Raw genomic sequence first — 17024 nt, 5'->3', positions numbered from 1 at the left:
AATACAACACGGTTAATTTATTTAAAGGGGCTGTCGTTGATCGGCTACAAAAGCTATTTAAAATTACAAAATGGCTACTACCAGTATAAAATCTATTGGCAGCAATTTCATGGTGAGCCGAGCGTTAGTAATACTATGTGACACTACGTGTATGTATGTATATATACACGGTATATATATTGAGCTTTATAAATAAAGTTAGGGTGTACAGAGGTATACCAATTTTTAATAAGAAAAATTAACGTTTAGTAACTCATTGTCTCAATCATTGGCGGGAGTGGAATCGACTCTCTTAGTGTCACTAGACCTGCTCCTGATGGTAACATCGACCTTAAAAATTAATTCAGTTTTATTAAAAGATGTATTTAACACTAGACAAGGACAGTCAATTATTCAAACCCCTATACAAACCAAATGAGAATATGCTATGCCCTTTAAAGGATTTTTCTTGGCTAACACATACTGGGCTGTTGCCAACAGGAAGACCTTTGCTCTTGAAAAAACAAACAGAGACTATAATTACGTTATAACAAAGGCTTAAAATACGGAAGTTTACAGTACTAAGATATACGAAAATACCCTACATGTTTTTTGCCTTCTATTAAACAAAAGATTACATTCCTCAGTCATTATTATCAACTTAAAAATGAAATCCGATTAAACAACATTTGGTAACAATGGTTATTTTTGGGTGTGTGTGAATATTTAAACAATTTTTAAACCAATCACTTCTTGTTTGAAAATAGATGCATTTTAAAGCTATATATAAACAATTCAAATAAAATTGTTAAGAACAATAAACCAACTTTTGTGGACACATTCAAGTTTTTGTAGCTTTAAATTATCATTGATTTTGATTAAATGTAGGGACGAACCATTCTATAAAACGTTACCTGTCATCCTTGTTTATGTGACGAGCTATCTTCGCCAACAATGAATGTATATGTGTGTGTGTGTGTTTTGTTTAAGTAACTGCGCATTTACAGTTATAAATTTTAAAAATAACCACAGTAACAGTTAAAATACATGTAATTTTTGTACTGGTATTAGTATTAACCACTGAAAAGTTTTATGAACCATAACTGTTACGATCTGATTTCACAATTACGATTCTCTCTTTTCGGTGCCATTAGTCCTAAAACAAGTGTTTTTTCAGGGGAGGGGATGATGGATTTAATTTTTGTTCTGTAGTGAGTAGCAGATTGGGACAAGCAAGTCGAAAAAGAGAGTAGAAGTCCATTAACGAGTTAGTATATTTTGTTTTATCACGTATCAAGTTGTCAATAGAACAAACAAGACATTTCTAACCCTTCTTTGGGGTATTTCATCAATTCTGTGAAGTAATTGCAACAAGATCATTCAATGTATCTCTTGTGTGTTATTTCTGATTTGATTGCTTTAAAGCAAAGATACTTATCCTTTTAATAAGTAAAATCAGTACTTCGGTCTTCATCCCAGTAGAACCTGTGGATATATTTAGTCAACGGTTACACTAGAATTTCTGGATAAATCTTGCTCAAATGTGTTCGCTTAATGCACTAGAAAGCATACAAGGTATTCCTATACTACAGTTACTTGCCTTCTCCCCCTTTCTCTTTAGTTATTTTGTTTTCAAATGCAAAATTGCACTTTTATTTATGAAGACAGAAGACTAGACCATATATTAATATAACTAATCCTAATTAGAGTCAATGGTATTTAGGACTATAGAACAGTTCCCTACTTTACCCCGTCCCTAATTTTGAACTACTGATCATAGTGGAGGCATCCAGTCAGCAGCACCCTGTAACTAACCATCTAATCCTACAGATAGACTGCCACTCTTATAAAGCATTCACAGCTTAAAGTGCAGGGAATATTTGTGATATCACACGGATTTGAAACAGGTTCGCAAACTCCAAAATCCAGAACAAGTTAAAAAGGAAAAAAAAAAGAGATAAGTGAAAAAGCTAATCTTGTGTTATAATTTATAGTATCAAAAATTCGCGTTTCCGTAATATTTGTTAGTTTAAATTCTGATGTATATTCAAAAGCATATATACTGAAATTCACCAAATTACTAACCATATATAAGTATGAAGTTTGATATGTCTATGTTACACACGTAAAAATTACTTAGTGGCATTAAATAGTAAGAGTAAATCTTACAACCACTTTAGTCTTTAGATTTTACCAACAGAAATCTTCGATAGAAAAAAAAAAGAGGTTCAAATGAACATAAAAATTTACACAAGTTTAGTCTATTTTAATGTTATAAAAATAAAAAACTTATAGACAAATTCAATCTTACCTATTCGCTTTTTGCTGTCATACTTGAAGTTAAATAGAACTTAAGGACGCAAACTTCCCAGTGAAAGTTTTGAACTTATTTTTCTGTAAAAAAAAAGTACAAATTCTTTGCGCCTGTCTTATGTTCAGTATTATACGTTCACCATTCCCCGAGCAACTGATTAATTATTTTACAGTCTCTTATTTACTAACTCCATGTAAATCGTGTGTGAATGGAAAGACTAGTTACGAGATGCGCGAATTTTGCAATTCCCACTCTCACATGCTATCGTCTGCCGTTTCGCGAGAAAACTAACATTCAAAAATCAAGCCTACACTCATGCAACTAGCAAGAGGTCCTATGCTCGCAAGCCCAGTGACATACTTCCATTTACGGGCAGGTGGCGCTCTACGTTCATAACCAAACAGGCAACCTTTTACGTAGTCGCACGCACTGCACGATTTTACCTTTTTTGTGCACAACCTGCTCCCGCTCAGTGAAATGAAAAGACGATTGGTCCAAATCCACAAGCTATGGTACATATCGCCTACATCCCTTCCGCACTAAGGATCCAATCGGTACCAGGTTAAGTTTTCTTTAACCTGTTAACATTTTGATTACAAAAAACAAGTCGTGAAAAAATAATAAAAGCTTGGAACACAGTAAATTAAACACCGATATAAACCATTTGTTCTCAAGCCAGGAAAGAAGTGATTTATTCGGAAATTATTCCTCGAAATCGTGATTTTCACATTATTTATAATCTCAGTCGAGTTATAAATTACTGGTAATTAACCAAAAAAGCTATAAAATAAATCGAAAATATGGTATTTTTGCGAAGGTAAGTTTTTATTTAAACCAAACTATTTGAACTACAGGTTTTATAAAATAAAGTACGACATACGGGGTTAAAGATAGAAACTGAAGTAAGGAAAATAAAAGTAAAGAAAAAGTTAATTTCTAAACTATCTAAAACTTATGGCATTTAAACTGTACAATCAATATGTATATTGTCATATATTTAATTTGATAATTTGAAATAATGGTGATAAATAACACTTAAACCCGAAAAACTAATTTAAAAATATTTAAACACGTAGTTTATACGTAATTTTTATTCATTTGTTATCTGTTCATTTACAATAAATTCAACAGACAATGCATTGTTTAAGAAAAAACAAAAACTAGTCGAATTTCCAATCTGACCGTCATCTTATGCATCATGTGAAATAAAAGTCCAGTTACCCCCCAAGATAAAAGTATAAACATTTCTAATTCTGAGCTGTTGACCAGAGCGAGGGAAGCATACACCACAAAGGCTTCGTCCGGCTCCTTGAACAGAGTAATGGAACTTAATGTTAGTTCTGCAGCACGTTCACAGCACTACGTTTCGAGCCCTGGACCTTCGATTCGCAGCCCGCCATGGGAACCGTTAGGCCATGCCTAGCTCTAAAATACCGAAACATCATGAAAGAAAAAAAATATATATAGAAATTCTTGGTGAAAAAAGAAATAACGTATTCATAGATATAAACGTCAATCTCTTAGAGAGCTTTCAAATGTGACTTAACCCTTAATTTCCACGAGTAAAAGGGGGCGAATATTGCCCATATTCTTGTGGAGAGATCCCGAAAGCGCTGGTGTCAAGCGCAATTTAATAGAGAAATAATAAATCTTTGAAGATACTACAAATGAAGCAAGTTTACTTCCGTATAATGAACAAACGTTAACATAAGAAAACTAGTAGCCCTCGCCCAGATCTACCAAACGATACTAAACTTCATGGCTGAAGCTTTGTACCCTAGCGATTTTGTTTGTTTGTTTTGGAATTTCGCGCAAAGCTACACGAGGGCTATCTGCGCTAGCCGTCCCTAATTTAGCAGTGTAAGACTAGAGGGAAGGCAGCTAGTCATCACCACCCACCGCCAACTCTTGGGCTACTCTTTTACCAACGAATAGTGGGATTGACCGTCACATTATAATGCCCCCACGGCTGAAAGGGCGAGCATGTTTGGTGTGACAGGGATTCGAACCCGCGACCCTCAGATTGCGAGTCGAGCGCCTTATCCACCTGGCCATGCCGGGCACGTACCCTAGCGAAATTGGCAGCCTTGTCATTCTATTCCCACTCGGTCACTACCATCATATTATCGATGGATTCAATGACATTCTTGAAATTAAAAATGTTTCAAAAGTAAGACACGTATTTTATTTATTTCCTATTTAGAAAAAACAAATGGTTAATTATTATTTTTCAACCGTTTTATGTCATGCATCAAGACACTTGATGTAATAGTTTTTAATGAAACTAGTTACTAGTTGTTACAGCCTATCCGATTATCTAACTCTAATTAATTATCTTTTTACTGATTAGTTTACACCCTACTATGCTTTGGCTGCTAATCTTCTGCCATTTTCAGAATAGTTATGAAAGGACTGCTTATGCGTTTGATTGCAGAAAGTCTGATGTGCTATCCACTCGTCAATAGAATTTGAGTAAACTAACGACCACCCAAGTCTAATTATTAATTATTATTTTAGTAGATACTAATTAGTATCCTATATATCAGTTGCTAACTTGTTAATGTCTTCAAGAAAATTCTGAGAACTGTGTGCGCGATGGTATGAAAGAAGTGTATTATCAGTTAAATTGATATAAAAGGTTCTTTAATCTTTATTTTTTCGTTCTTATTATTAATGGCCTTTACAAAGTTTGATCCATATCGCCAGAAATGGCAAAGTTGAGCAGTGGATTCTAGCTGGTTTGGCAGCAAGTTATTTTTAATAAACTGTAAACAATGAACGTTGGTTTCTTCTAAATGGTACAGTTGTGTTATGGCAAAATGTCAATACATAACCACAGCTCCACGAAGTTGGATTTTTACTGGTAGCAACTAGGTTTCCACACGAATAGAGCGTCGGGCTACATCAATTTGATGTTATGTTTTATTTTATTTTTTAATTGAAATTACATTTAACTTATGAGACACCAAATTAACTTTTTAGTAATGAATTATTCACATTTATGGAAATTTTATGTTTAACATTAAGGGATGTTAAGCCTAACAAAACATTAAAATAGGTTACATTACCCGCCATTATCCAAGTTTGATTGAACTTTGGGATCACTTTATAATTAGTATAAATTTCCTTTTATATCACTCTCTCTAATGTGTGTGTGTGTGTGAAACTATAAAAATTAAAAAAAAAATTATTGATAATAAGCTATCAAGTAAAAGTTGTTGCTGCCGACCGGCTGCCTCCCTATGGTCGGTGGTTCGGAATTGAGGACGACACAATGTTGCCTGGCTGCGCACTGACAAATGTGCAACTCTTCTAGTGTGTAAATAAATACAAATTGTAAGTTCATTTTTATTACATTTGGCACAACACTTTGGACAGTTACTCGTGTTGTTTCTGTGAAACTTAAGACAGAGTAGACAGTAGGTATGTTTGTGAACTTTAATGGACTGCAACTGCCTGTTGAAAGAAAATGAGACAACGTTTCAGCTTCTACACTGAGGCCTTCCTTCAGGTCTCCTTTTCTTTCAACAGACAGTTGCAGTCTATTAAAGTTACTAGTGTTGACAATAAACATAACCGTCTATATACAATTGGCACATTGCAACATAAAACTCCATACAAAGAAAATAAATATTTCTACATATGCACAAAAATATTAATGAAAGACAGTGATTTTAGAATATGATACATTAAATAATGTTTCTTAATTCACTGAGAAACCAACACAATAAGAAATACCAATGTGTCTAAATTCTATTTATATAAAACAAGGTTATTAATAAAAAAAATATATTTTCTTCAGACTTCTTTTTTATATAATAATGAAATTGTTATAATGTTCATAGCACTTACTACTTTTAAACCTAATGTACACCCTGAAATAAATATTGTTCAGGAGATAAAAAGACAGACTTTTAAAATTACATGTTTTAACAAATTACTGAATGTAGCCGGTAAGTGGGTTTTCATGAAAGTTAAAAATACAAGAGTTATATCAAAGTTTAATTTATCAGATCATAAAAAAATTGTAAGGTAAAAAAAGGAAATTTCTAAGAGAATGAAAAGGTTGTAAATACTTTTATATATATATTGAAAAGTATTGGTTTACATGGATTAAATAGGCCAAGCACAGCATTGGTGTCAAGATACATAATAAAACTACTGTTGCTTGTAAAAAAATACTGTACATGCCAGGCTCTTTAATGCTTCTGTTGTTGTTTGTTATCAAGCAAAAAGCTATACAAGGGGCTATCTGTGCTCTGCCCACCATGGGTATCGAAACCCAGTTTCTAGCAGTATAAGACCGCAGACATATCGCTGTGCCACAGGGGGGCCAGGCCCATTAAGGTATTTAATTTTTGATGAGACACGAGACATTTAAGTTTATCTAATGCATGACATTTACCAAGAGGTTAAATGCAATCAACACTTTAAATTGTATATGTCCGTAGCTCATATCCAACATAACAATATAATCATATTTATAATAATAAAATTTCATCTGACATAAGAATAACAAAAATGCATACTAAAATAGATGATTTAATTTACAAGGTGTGGAAGTAAAAATATAATTACAAGTAGGTCAACCAAGAATTTACTATGCTGATACAAGTGGTTTAATTTGTACCATTGAATACTTATTTAAGTACATGTTTTAAAGCTTAAAAAAAAAGAGTAACTTGTTCTTAAATGGGCAATAACAATACAGAAATTTGGTGACCAAAAAGAGTAGATTTATATGGAAAATCGTCACACTAACAGCTCAGGTCACAAAAATAAGTGTCAGAGCTCATCATCAAACTTGTGCGTATTATACAAGTGTTCTCCAAAATCTGTAGCCTCACTTCCAACAAAACTTTCATGGTGATCTAAAATTTCCTGAACTGATAATTTTCCATCTTTGTTGTCATCAGACTCCTCAATCAGGTGATCAGCTTCATTCTCTGCCACTTTACTAAGAAACAAAACTTTTTATGTAATATACCAAAAACATTACATATATTGATTGGGTTCTCTACAGATTTAACAATTGTTTTATATTATAGCTTTAAAACCAGCTAGCAAATGTTATTATGAAATCTTCAAAAATGAAAAATAGACAAACATCTTTGTATGTAAGTAAATTAATGTTTAAGTTTTCTAATATTTATACTGCTTCAAAAACATTTTTTTTTAATAAATAAAAGCAGTACTCCATGATGGAAATACAAAGGGTTTAAATGTTTCCATTGTTTGAAAATGTTTCTAATATCATCAACTAGTTAGAGCCAGATTTTAACCTCATAAACCCTTTGCTAAAACCTTATTGAAATATAAATATATATATATGTTACAGCCAAAACCTGAAATAATTAGCAAAAAACCGCAAATTTTGAGTTTTGGCCGGGCACTACTTCTAATGACCAGCTTCTACTGGTCGAAGTCTGAAATGATTGAATGAGGCTATGGTAGAAAGTATAAGGTGGAAAAAAAGTTTTTTTCATGTTAAATATATTAATTTTATTTTGGAATTATTTTACTGAAATATCTTTCATTATTACATCATTTATTGTAACATGCTAAATGTTTGTTGCACTTTGGATTACACAAAATACAAAGAAATGAAACAAGAACTTAGTCTGACTGATACACGTGGTGTTAACTCTTAATGCATGATGTGTTAGTTACCAACACCCATGCGCAAGCAAACTGTACATGCACAGAGAAACACACCATGTTAGGAAATTAATTTGGCCAGTGGATCATGGGAATTACTGATAATGGTTTGCCAATATCAAAAATAGTTGATTTCAAATATACATTTTGGGTTTTGGCTAGTTGAGTTGACCATTGTTAATAATGGCTGACTATTATCAGTACTGGCCAGTTTTGGGGTTTGGCTGTAACATGTATAAATGGTAAAGACCTAACTAAAAAACACAAAGTAACCTTTAACAAGTACATGTTAATGGTTGGTGTATAGTTTACCAACTTCTTCATACAATAAACAAGATTTACAGATATAAAAACAATATTAAAACAAAATAAACTTCAAAAACCACAAGAGAAAATTATGAAATAAAAGCATGTCATAAAATAATTGTGAAAAAACCTAAACAACTAAGTTTGTATTAAATGTGGACACTTTCCAAATGTGGAAGTATGACAGGAGTTTTTGGCCAGGAAAAACATCATAAAGATTATGCACAATTATTGAAAAGCTTGTCATAAAATAATTGTGAAAAAAACATAAACAGCTAAGTTTGTATTAAATGTGGACACTTTCCAAAGGTGGAAGTGTGACAGGAGTTTATAGCCAGGAAAAATATCATCAAGATTATGCACAATTATTTAAAAGCATGTCATGTAATTTTGAGTCATGTACTTTCAAAAATTAAGAAGTTGATAAGGAATGGGTTGTTTTTTAAAGATAAATTGGCTGTCTAGAAGATAATATTTTCTTAGTGATTATTATACATTTCATTAATTTTCCATATATCTGCTCAACCCCTTTCTCACCACAGGGGGTGTACTTGGTACACCTACTATTTCTATTTCCAGGAACCATATTGATATACTTTCATAAGTGTTTATCATAATGAATCCAATGATATATGGTTTATAGAGCCTTTTTTTCAATAAAATATACAATTAATAAACCAAATAAATAAACATTTGTTTAACAACAAGTAAAAGCTTGGAATGGTCTATCCTTTCATTGGGGTGTGTCTGTGAGCCAGACTAGTTTCGGAGAATTCCACTCCTCATCAGTGACCCTGGACACTACCACCAATGAAATATCAGACCAAACCAAGCCTTTTTGTAGTGAGGTATCAAAAATCCAAATGGTGTATTTAAGTGTTTAACACTCACAAAAACGAAACCTATCATTCTATAGGTATTTGAAGAACTTGTAACATTTAATTCTTCGTATTGTCAGCCAACACTGGGCAGCTGGTACATTACTCTTTCTTTGTTTTACTTGATTTTTTCTCCTCCTTTTTCTTCTCAATTTTTGCCCTTTTTCTTTTTTCTCCATTTCCATGACCCCAAATTTTTCCCAAGTTTCAAATTCTCAATTATACCCATACCTCTTGGATAATTATTTGGAAAAACCCTTATCCCCTGTCTACATGTAAATCAAATATGTATATAATTTCAAATATATATATTTTTCAGATCTGATAATTTTATTTAAGTAAAAATGCCATGTTAACAGCCTAACAAGTATACTAAATATACAACAATTTTGTACAAGAGTGTCTATTTGGAAGGAAAAAGTTTGGAGAACAAAAAACACTGTAGAAAGATTTTTTTTCAGCATTTCACACCTAGTTCTTAGAGCAGGTTTATTAAACTGATATCCAACTTACTTGTTATCTGGTACAAGCCATTTCAAGACTTCTGCTCGGTCAAGTTTGCCATCACGATTAACATCAAATTCATTTTCAAATCGATCTTTTTCCACAAAATAATTTTCAGATCCAACAGATGGAGGATTATTTGAGCCATCATTAAGATATTCTTCAAGAGATAAATAGCCATCTTTGCTTGTGTCTCGTTTCTCCATTGTGTGTTTGTAGAGAGTCTGAAAAAGCAAGAAAAAAACTATCAGAAATTGCATTAAATGTATGTACAACATTCATATTCTTTCTCTCAATTTAAAGATTTCAGAGTTGACAACTGCATCTGTGACCACTGAAGAAAAAAACAACAGTGCATTGTGTTGCAAGTACGCTGAATTCTAAATTACATAAACAGCAAAGGATCTGTAGATTTTGTGACAACTTCCTTATCGTGCCTTTAAGAGATACTATGACAACATTTCACGCAGCATCTTTCAGACATACAAGTTCAATGTATGAACACTTTTTGTAAATGTTCAAGCCTCAAATCAAAAGTAAATCTGAAGATTCAAAATTAACCCAATTAGTAGGTGCCCTGATGGTGTACAATGTTTTTAAGTAATCAATAAATGATACAATGCATTGTTTAAGGTATAGTATTACTACTTTGATGGAATTTAAAAAGTTTTACTTTATATATGAATTTTAAACTGTAAACAACCCATCTTAAAATATCCATTAAAATAAATTTTGAAATAAAATTTATATAGCTCCTGCAGTTGTACATGTTATATCTAAGTTTATGCTGAAACAAATAAAACTCATTATTTAATTTCTGTAGTGCATATTGGTGTACAGAAGATATATTAATACTAGAAATAAATGACCTTATAACACCAAAATGTTGTTTTAGTTTGTGCATTTGTGAATGCTCCTGAAAAAGCTGTAAAGTGAAATGTTGAGTGCCTAATTAAGTAAAAAAACAACATTCTGGTGTTATGAGGTCGTTTATTTCTAGTATATAAGAAATAAAACTATATTTTCATTGAAAATCATACATAATAAAATGTTAACTACAAAAATGACTGCTTAAGAATGACACTATATGTAGGGATATATTAAGCCAAATACTTGATGCATGTGTTTAAACTCCTCTGGAATAGCAAAAGCAGTAAACTCTGTCTTATCAAGAACACCATCTCCATTCAAGTCTGCTGCTTTAAACAGCATTCGATCTTCTTTTATCATCTGAAATAGACAAGTTCTATTATAACTATTCTGTTTGTTTTAAAAATTATTTTTAGCATTTATCTTATGGCTTATTCTAGTTTTTAAGTAAAATGTACACTGTTACACAAAAGAAAAATATGTGATATTACAGCATCACAATAAATACATAATTGTTCTCCAATACTTGCATTTTAAAACAACGTCTTCCTGTTTGTACAATAAAAAATGCAACATATGTAAAGAGAATAATTATATGTTACAAATAAAAAAAATCATTAATTATGACTAATAATGCTTGACCCACTATGTTAGTGTCAACATATTAATTTACATGACCATAAAATTTGGTGAGTAAATCACTGAGGGTAGACATAAAAAACAAGACATCACTATTAGCAACAATGCATAATGTAAGCTATCCAAATGTAGTTGCACAAAGCATAATGCTTTGCTCATGATAAAACCCAGAACTTTTCAATATATTTCTGTTGTGTTCTGTACATACTTGCTTGTGTTGAATGCAAGAAAATTTGATTATTCAGGACTCAAACTTATGAAACAGCTACAGAAAAACTTAAATTCTCCAATAATGTAGCACTCAACACATTCAGGATGAATGAGGATGCATATTCGTTTGACATCAATGTTCTTCCCTTTTCTTCAGTTTGTTTGTATTTTTGTTAACAAATATAACAATAAAAAATGTTCATTTTGGTAAATGAAATAATAATTTGATCTAAGTTTTTTCTTCCTTATGTGATAGAAAAAAAGAATATTATTTTCAAAATCTACATAGCTGAATTCGGAAAATCTGTTATTAAAACCTGTTATTTAAATTCACATTTATGTCTGCGGACTTACAACGCTAGAAACCGGGTTTCGATACCTGTGGTGGGCAGAGCACAGATAGCCCATTGTGGAGCTTTGTGCTTAACTTCAAAACAAACAGTAACCAATCTGACAGAATACTTGTCTAATCTTGAATAATCTTCAAGGTACAAGACCAAAAATAAAAAGCAGGTACTGAAATAAATAAATAAAATCAAACACTTTCAAGAAAACAAATAATGATAATCCAGCTATTAAGAAATTTGCCTAAATGACCTCAGTGAGTGATTTTGAACAATAACAAGTTTCAGGCTAAAAGGAAAAGAGAGGAAAATCTGGAGAACAGAATTAATCAGACTTGAGAAGAATTTTTTTTTCCTTAAATGATGCCCATACATGTACAATGCTGAGAATCTGAAATCAAAAAGTGTTAACACTCTTAATAAGAAATTTATTGAGAAAAAGTTTAAGTATGAGAATATAAAAAGATGAAATATTGGTTTCTTAGTAATTCAGGTTTCTCCATACTATAACTATACTATTTATCAATATCTGAGGAGTATGAGAAGCATACAGAGAAGCTACAAAGTAAGTTAGTCTAGTAAAAGTATGAACCACAACCTGGAAAACAAAGTATATGACTAAATAAAAGTTTTTATCCATTAAAAGAGCAACAATTCAGGCCAATCAGGGCAATTCCAAGCACATAAGAAAAAAATCATGATGAATAGAAAGCAATTTGTGCTACCTATTAAAAAGTTAATATATATATATATGTATAGATAGATAGATATAAAAGACAGTAAAGCTACTACTTTAATGTAGCCTATCAAAAATAGCTTGTTAAATTGAGAAATTTTTATATATATCCCACAGAACATGTATATACATATGGACACTTCTTGTCACATAAAGCTTAAACAAAAGGGAATCCTCAATAGCCGCAGCACTTGAGATTCTTTTAGGCAAGATTAGAGTAAATTAATCTATAAGACCTGTTTTGTTTACCTTTTTATTAGCTATATTTTTGTGTGCTAGCAATACGAAGTGTGGGGGGTGCATATACCTGATTCAGTTTTATTACTCATCAAGATCTCTACCAACCTACCCTCAAATTGAAATTCATCTAGTCACGATTAGAGTAAAGTAATCTACGAGACCTTGGATTTGACCTCCTGAGTCCAAAACTGTAATTAGATCTCAAATCGGCCAAGAGATGACGGAGCTATGAGCTAAAAGTTTATACTTTTAAAAAAATACTTGGATCCGCTATTCCATGAGCCACTATGCCGCAGCTAAAAAAACCCTGAAGACATGAGCTCACCTCATAAAATACTGTACAGTAACTGACTGGAAAAGGGCTTTGGAATTAGTTCAGTGACAGATAAAATTACATATTTGTGAAAGACAAACTTTCCAGTCAATATTATTACTTTGTTGTGTTTTAGTTAAACTTTTAATTATGCTTGAAATATTGATATATGTTGATGTATACAAGAGACTTCTCATAAAAAAGAACCTGGTTTTCTTCAATAGTTCCAAGATGATCAGAAAACTCTTCATCTTCAGTTTCTAAGTCAATTCCAAAAGCTTCAGCTATATGCTCTTTCCATGTAACTTTTCCATCCTCATTTTTATCTTCTTCTTCCATTCGTTCTTGTCCTTCTTCTTCTGTTAACATTCTACATAAGAGCTATTTTTTATCTCTATACATATATTTTGAGTTATTTTGGATGACCATCTATCTGCATGAATTTCAGAATACATTTAAAGCAAATTATATTTTTTCTAATTATTATTGTATTACAGTTCTTTTTCTATGTAAAGAATACTTTTTTTAAAGATTTTTATTGACTTTCATGAAATGATAACCTGCACAGCACTTTGCAGCTTAAAAAACAATACACTGCAACATATTTACAATCTGAAGTAAAACAAATACTGTTTATTCTCAATATACATAAAGCTCACAAAGAAATGCTCAACAATAATACTATTTGAAATGTTCCCATTCACTACAATAAACATTGCCAGGTCAGGACTCAATCAAGTTTATGTCAGGGAATATTTTGTGATACACTGAAATCTAAGGTGCAAGACCATAGAGTTACAAACAGTGTATAAAAAAAGTCAACGAGTTTTTCAGAGTAAATAAGAGAAGCTGTAATTTAATGTTTCTTCACATTAAATAAAAGATTTCTAAATCTTTAAAGTAATATATATTTCTTTCTTATCATTTCTGACTTATAGTTTTAAAAACCTGTATTCTTGAAATTTCTGAATAATAAATCTTGCAACATAAAGTTATTATTTTCCTACACTGAAAATATATTTCAGATAGGTACTTACTTAATAGCTTCTCTTGTTCTGTGCTGATCTCTATATGCACAAATGTTTTCACCGGCTACTAGCATTGAAACTCCCACCTACTCCATGTTCAACATGGTTCTATTGCATCTTCACATGCAAATCAGCATGCGTAAACACATCAGAGCAAGACACACTCAACTGATGCAGATTACTCCCTCTATACTATTTAGCCTAACCTTCAAGATTAGGCACTAAAGAAGCACCAGAAGTGGAATGAAAGGGCAGGAAGTGTGATAAGAGGTAATTATCTGTCAGAAATATATTTACAGTGTAGGAAAATATTAACTTTCAATATGGTATCTTACCTCCTCTCACATAATAGCTAGAATGTCATATTGAAAAGTTGGAGGGACTAGTGCAAAAGTTACCTAAAGAAGCATCCTCCAGAAAGCATCCAACAATGTCCATGGAGTGGGACCTCTGATAAGAGAGGAACATATCTGTATGAAACTGCATCACATCCGTATCAGGAATAATCTTTGCCCAATGAGGTAGTAAGTGTCGTATAAATGGGCAGAAATTAGTTAGAGCACATCCATTGATGGATACATGTTGGTTGGTCCAGCTCAACACCTAACACAAACACCCAGGAATCGACATCCAGAAGATGGCAGAATGGAGGGTTCCCATACAAATATAGTAATGGTGTGGAAAATGAAACATATGTGCCCTATAGTGCAGAATGGCTAGGGTGTGTCAGACCATACTCAATGGTTCAACTAAAGTCCAAAACCAGGAGGCATCAAGTATTTATCATCCTTTCCATGGTAGGAAGATGGTTACTACCTTCCTCATCTCAAGCCAATGAGATATAAGGGAATATGTTTCATTCCATCTGAGTAGATAGAGCACATGTGTGCAAATCCTCAACCAACACCAACCACTAGGGAACTCAACATCCGAACAGTGATAGGAAGGGAAGTGTTTATGTGGTGATTCACTCAAATCCAAAAATACCAAGACTTCTAAGTTCCTGGTCCAGCTCCATACCCTATCAGAACATACAAGTCGCAGCCCACAAGTGGTATGCCCGGGGTACCCCAGCCAACCAGAGTACCTGTCAGTCAGTCCAGCTCCTTGCAATACCAAACACCCAAGCCTCAGCTTTATGGAGGAGGTACACCAGGGGGTACCCCAACCAACTAGTACATTGCATCTATGGTAGGACGAGGAATCCAAACCACCACATGCATGAGGACTTATATTGCCTGGTCCAGCTCTAATGCAAAATCTATTGTTTGAGAACCAACATCCAGGTAATGGTAAGATGAAGGGTCCCAACTAGTGGGGGGAACTGCATTATGGTGGATCTACTCTAGTAACTGATTCTGTGGGAGGATCTACACCAGCAGCACACCACCACCCTACTCTCTACTGAATGGGATTGAGCATATTCAGTAACAAGCCACCACCCCAGCAGCTAGGGACTGGTAAGTAGTAAGGACCCTTATTTTGAAAAGCAGACCAGACTACCCCTGATTTATTCCATCAAAGGAAAATCCCCTTCTGCATTAATCATGATAGTCCACGAGTCAGTACAGTCTGGTATGGGCATAATTATGAAGCAATATACCACGAGGAGAGCCTACTAGTGGACAAGATATTGGGTAGGTACAAGCAAGGACTTCTCCACCTTGATGATCCAACCAATACGAGCTACTTCTCTCAGAAGAAACTGTGTGTGTTTGTGTGGTATAGGTTCTGATGGAGCCAGCAGGAGTCAGTTGTCTATATAATGATACAAGCCCCAACCATTCGACAAAACTCATAAAGTGCCATGGCCAGCGTGAAGGGCAAAACACAAAATTGGTAAATCTGACCCCTGTGAACAAACTGAAGATACTATCTGGACTGTGGGGCAATGGGGATGTGGAGGTAAGCATCCAAGACATCTACTTTGGTCATCCACTGGGAGTAAATGCCCACTGTAGAGTGAGAAAAGACTCCATGGTAAAACAGGGAAGGTCTAAGAAATGATTGAACCAAGAGACATCTATCATTGGATGCCAGTCCCTTGTCTTTCTGGGAACTACACCCAACCTGGAGAGGCCTAACTGACTGGTTCTATAGCATTCTTGAGTAGAAAAGTCTGGACCACCTCAGAGAGATGCAAGCATGTTGTGGGATCCCAAGGAGAGTGAAAGGACACAGGAACTGGTGACAACAGTAGGGGAAAGGAAGTGGATGAAGAGTCCTTTGGACAGCACCTGAAAAACCAAAGAATTGGAAGTGAACTCCAGCTATAGGTTAACAAGGTTTGGATAGGTGTGCACCTACCCTGCCAGAACCCACCTACTGTGTTTCTACAGTGAAAAATTCAACAACTCACCATTGAAACCCTGAAAAGAGGAAAGGGTAAAGGTTGAGAAGGTGTGAGACGAGAAACAGGAGTGGGAGCAGGGGTAGATGAAGGTTGAGACAAACTGGAAACCAAAGAAAAAAATGGAGGAATGTTGTCATGCAGACTCCACCCACAACTCCTGAGACATCTCCATAAAAATGGTGCCATTCTCAGGTTGCACAGATAGGTAATGGGTAGGTGCAGCTGAGACAAAAATGCATCCCTACCTAGAAGATTCCAGTAGCATGTTTGGAGGGAAATGACTCAAGAGGATAAAACACGCCAACATGGAAAATATGTGGGTATCTTCCAAAAACTCCACAGAGGATCTGTGGATAGCCTTGGCTAGGAGGAGCATGGTAGACATGTACCTAAGGAGAGAGAGGTTATGGTCAGCCAGATTCTGGAAAATTCTGGAGAATTAATTACTCTATTTACCTAAGACACACAGCTGACATTGTCTTTATTTGCTATAATATTCTGTTTCATTGTAAAAAATAAATTTTGACTTACTGATGATAAGCCACATTCCTAGTAGGTGATAGACCAACTTACTTGAATGACCTCTGAATCCACTGTGTAAGTTCTTTCTTATCAACAAGCCCATCTTGATCTCTGTCCATCTTATTAACTA

At 33.7% G+C, this 17024-nt stretch overlaps 2 protein-coding genes across 5 annotated transcripts in view; both read right to left on the bottom strand.

Annotated features, from left to right (window-relative positions):
- LOC106458847 overlaps positions 1–2905 on the bottom strand; it is a 30116-nt gene extending 27211 nt beyond the window's left edge. Inside the window, exon 1 of the mRNA XM_022385203.1 lies at positions 2291–2905. The gene's annotated coding sequence lies outside the window, so the exon portion shown is untranslated. The remainder of the gene's footprint in view (positions 1–2290) is intronic.
- A 2722-nt stretch (positions 2906–5627) lies between these two features.
- The window catches only part of LOC106458850 (reticulocalbin-2-like), a 22057-nt gene continuing 10660 nt past the window's right edge, over positions 5628–17024 (bottom strand). For 3 of the 4 annotated variants that reach the window (XM_022385202.1, XM_022385201.1, XM_013918405.2), the window contains 5 exons: positions 16946–17013; positions 13199–13361; positions 10753–10869; positions 9649–9863; positions 5628–7250 (listed from right to left, as the gene is read on the bottom strand). In XM_022385202.1, coding sequence (XP_022240910.1) covers positions 7079–7250; positions 9649–9863; positions 10753–10869; positions 13199–13361; positions 16946–17013 — 735 coding nt within the window. In that variant the 3' untranslated portion in view covers positions 5628–7078. The remainder of the gene's footprint in view (positions 7251–9648; positions 9864–10752; positions 10870–13198; positions 13362–16945; positions 17014–17024) is intronic. The other variant, XM_013918404.2, reaches the window with a different exon arrangement.

Source organism: Limulus polyphemus, unplaced genomic scaffold (assembly GCF_000517525.1).
Source record: "Limulus polyphemus unplaced genomic scaffold, Limulus_polyphemus-2.1.2 Scaffold523, whole genome shotgun sequence".
In the NCBI taxonomy this organism is placed as follows: domain Eukaryota; kingdom Metazoa; phylum Arthropoda; class Merostomata; order Xiphosura; family Limulidae; genus Limulus; species Limulus polyphemus.
The sequence above is the reverse complement of the archived record's forward strand: the minus strand, read 5'-3'. Positions and strand labels throughout refer to the sequence as shown.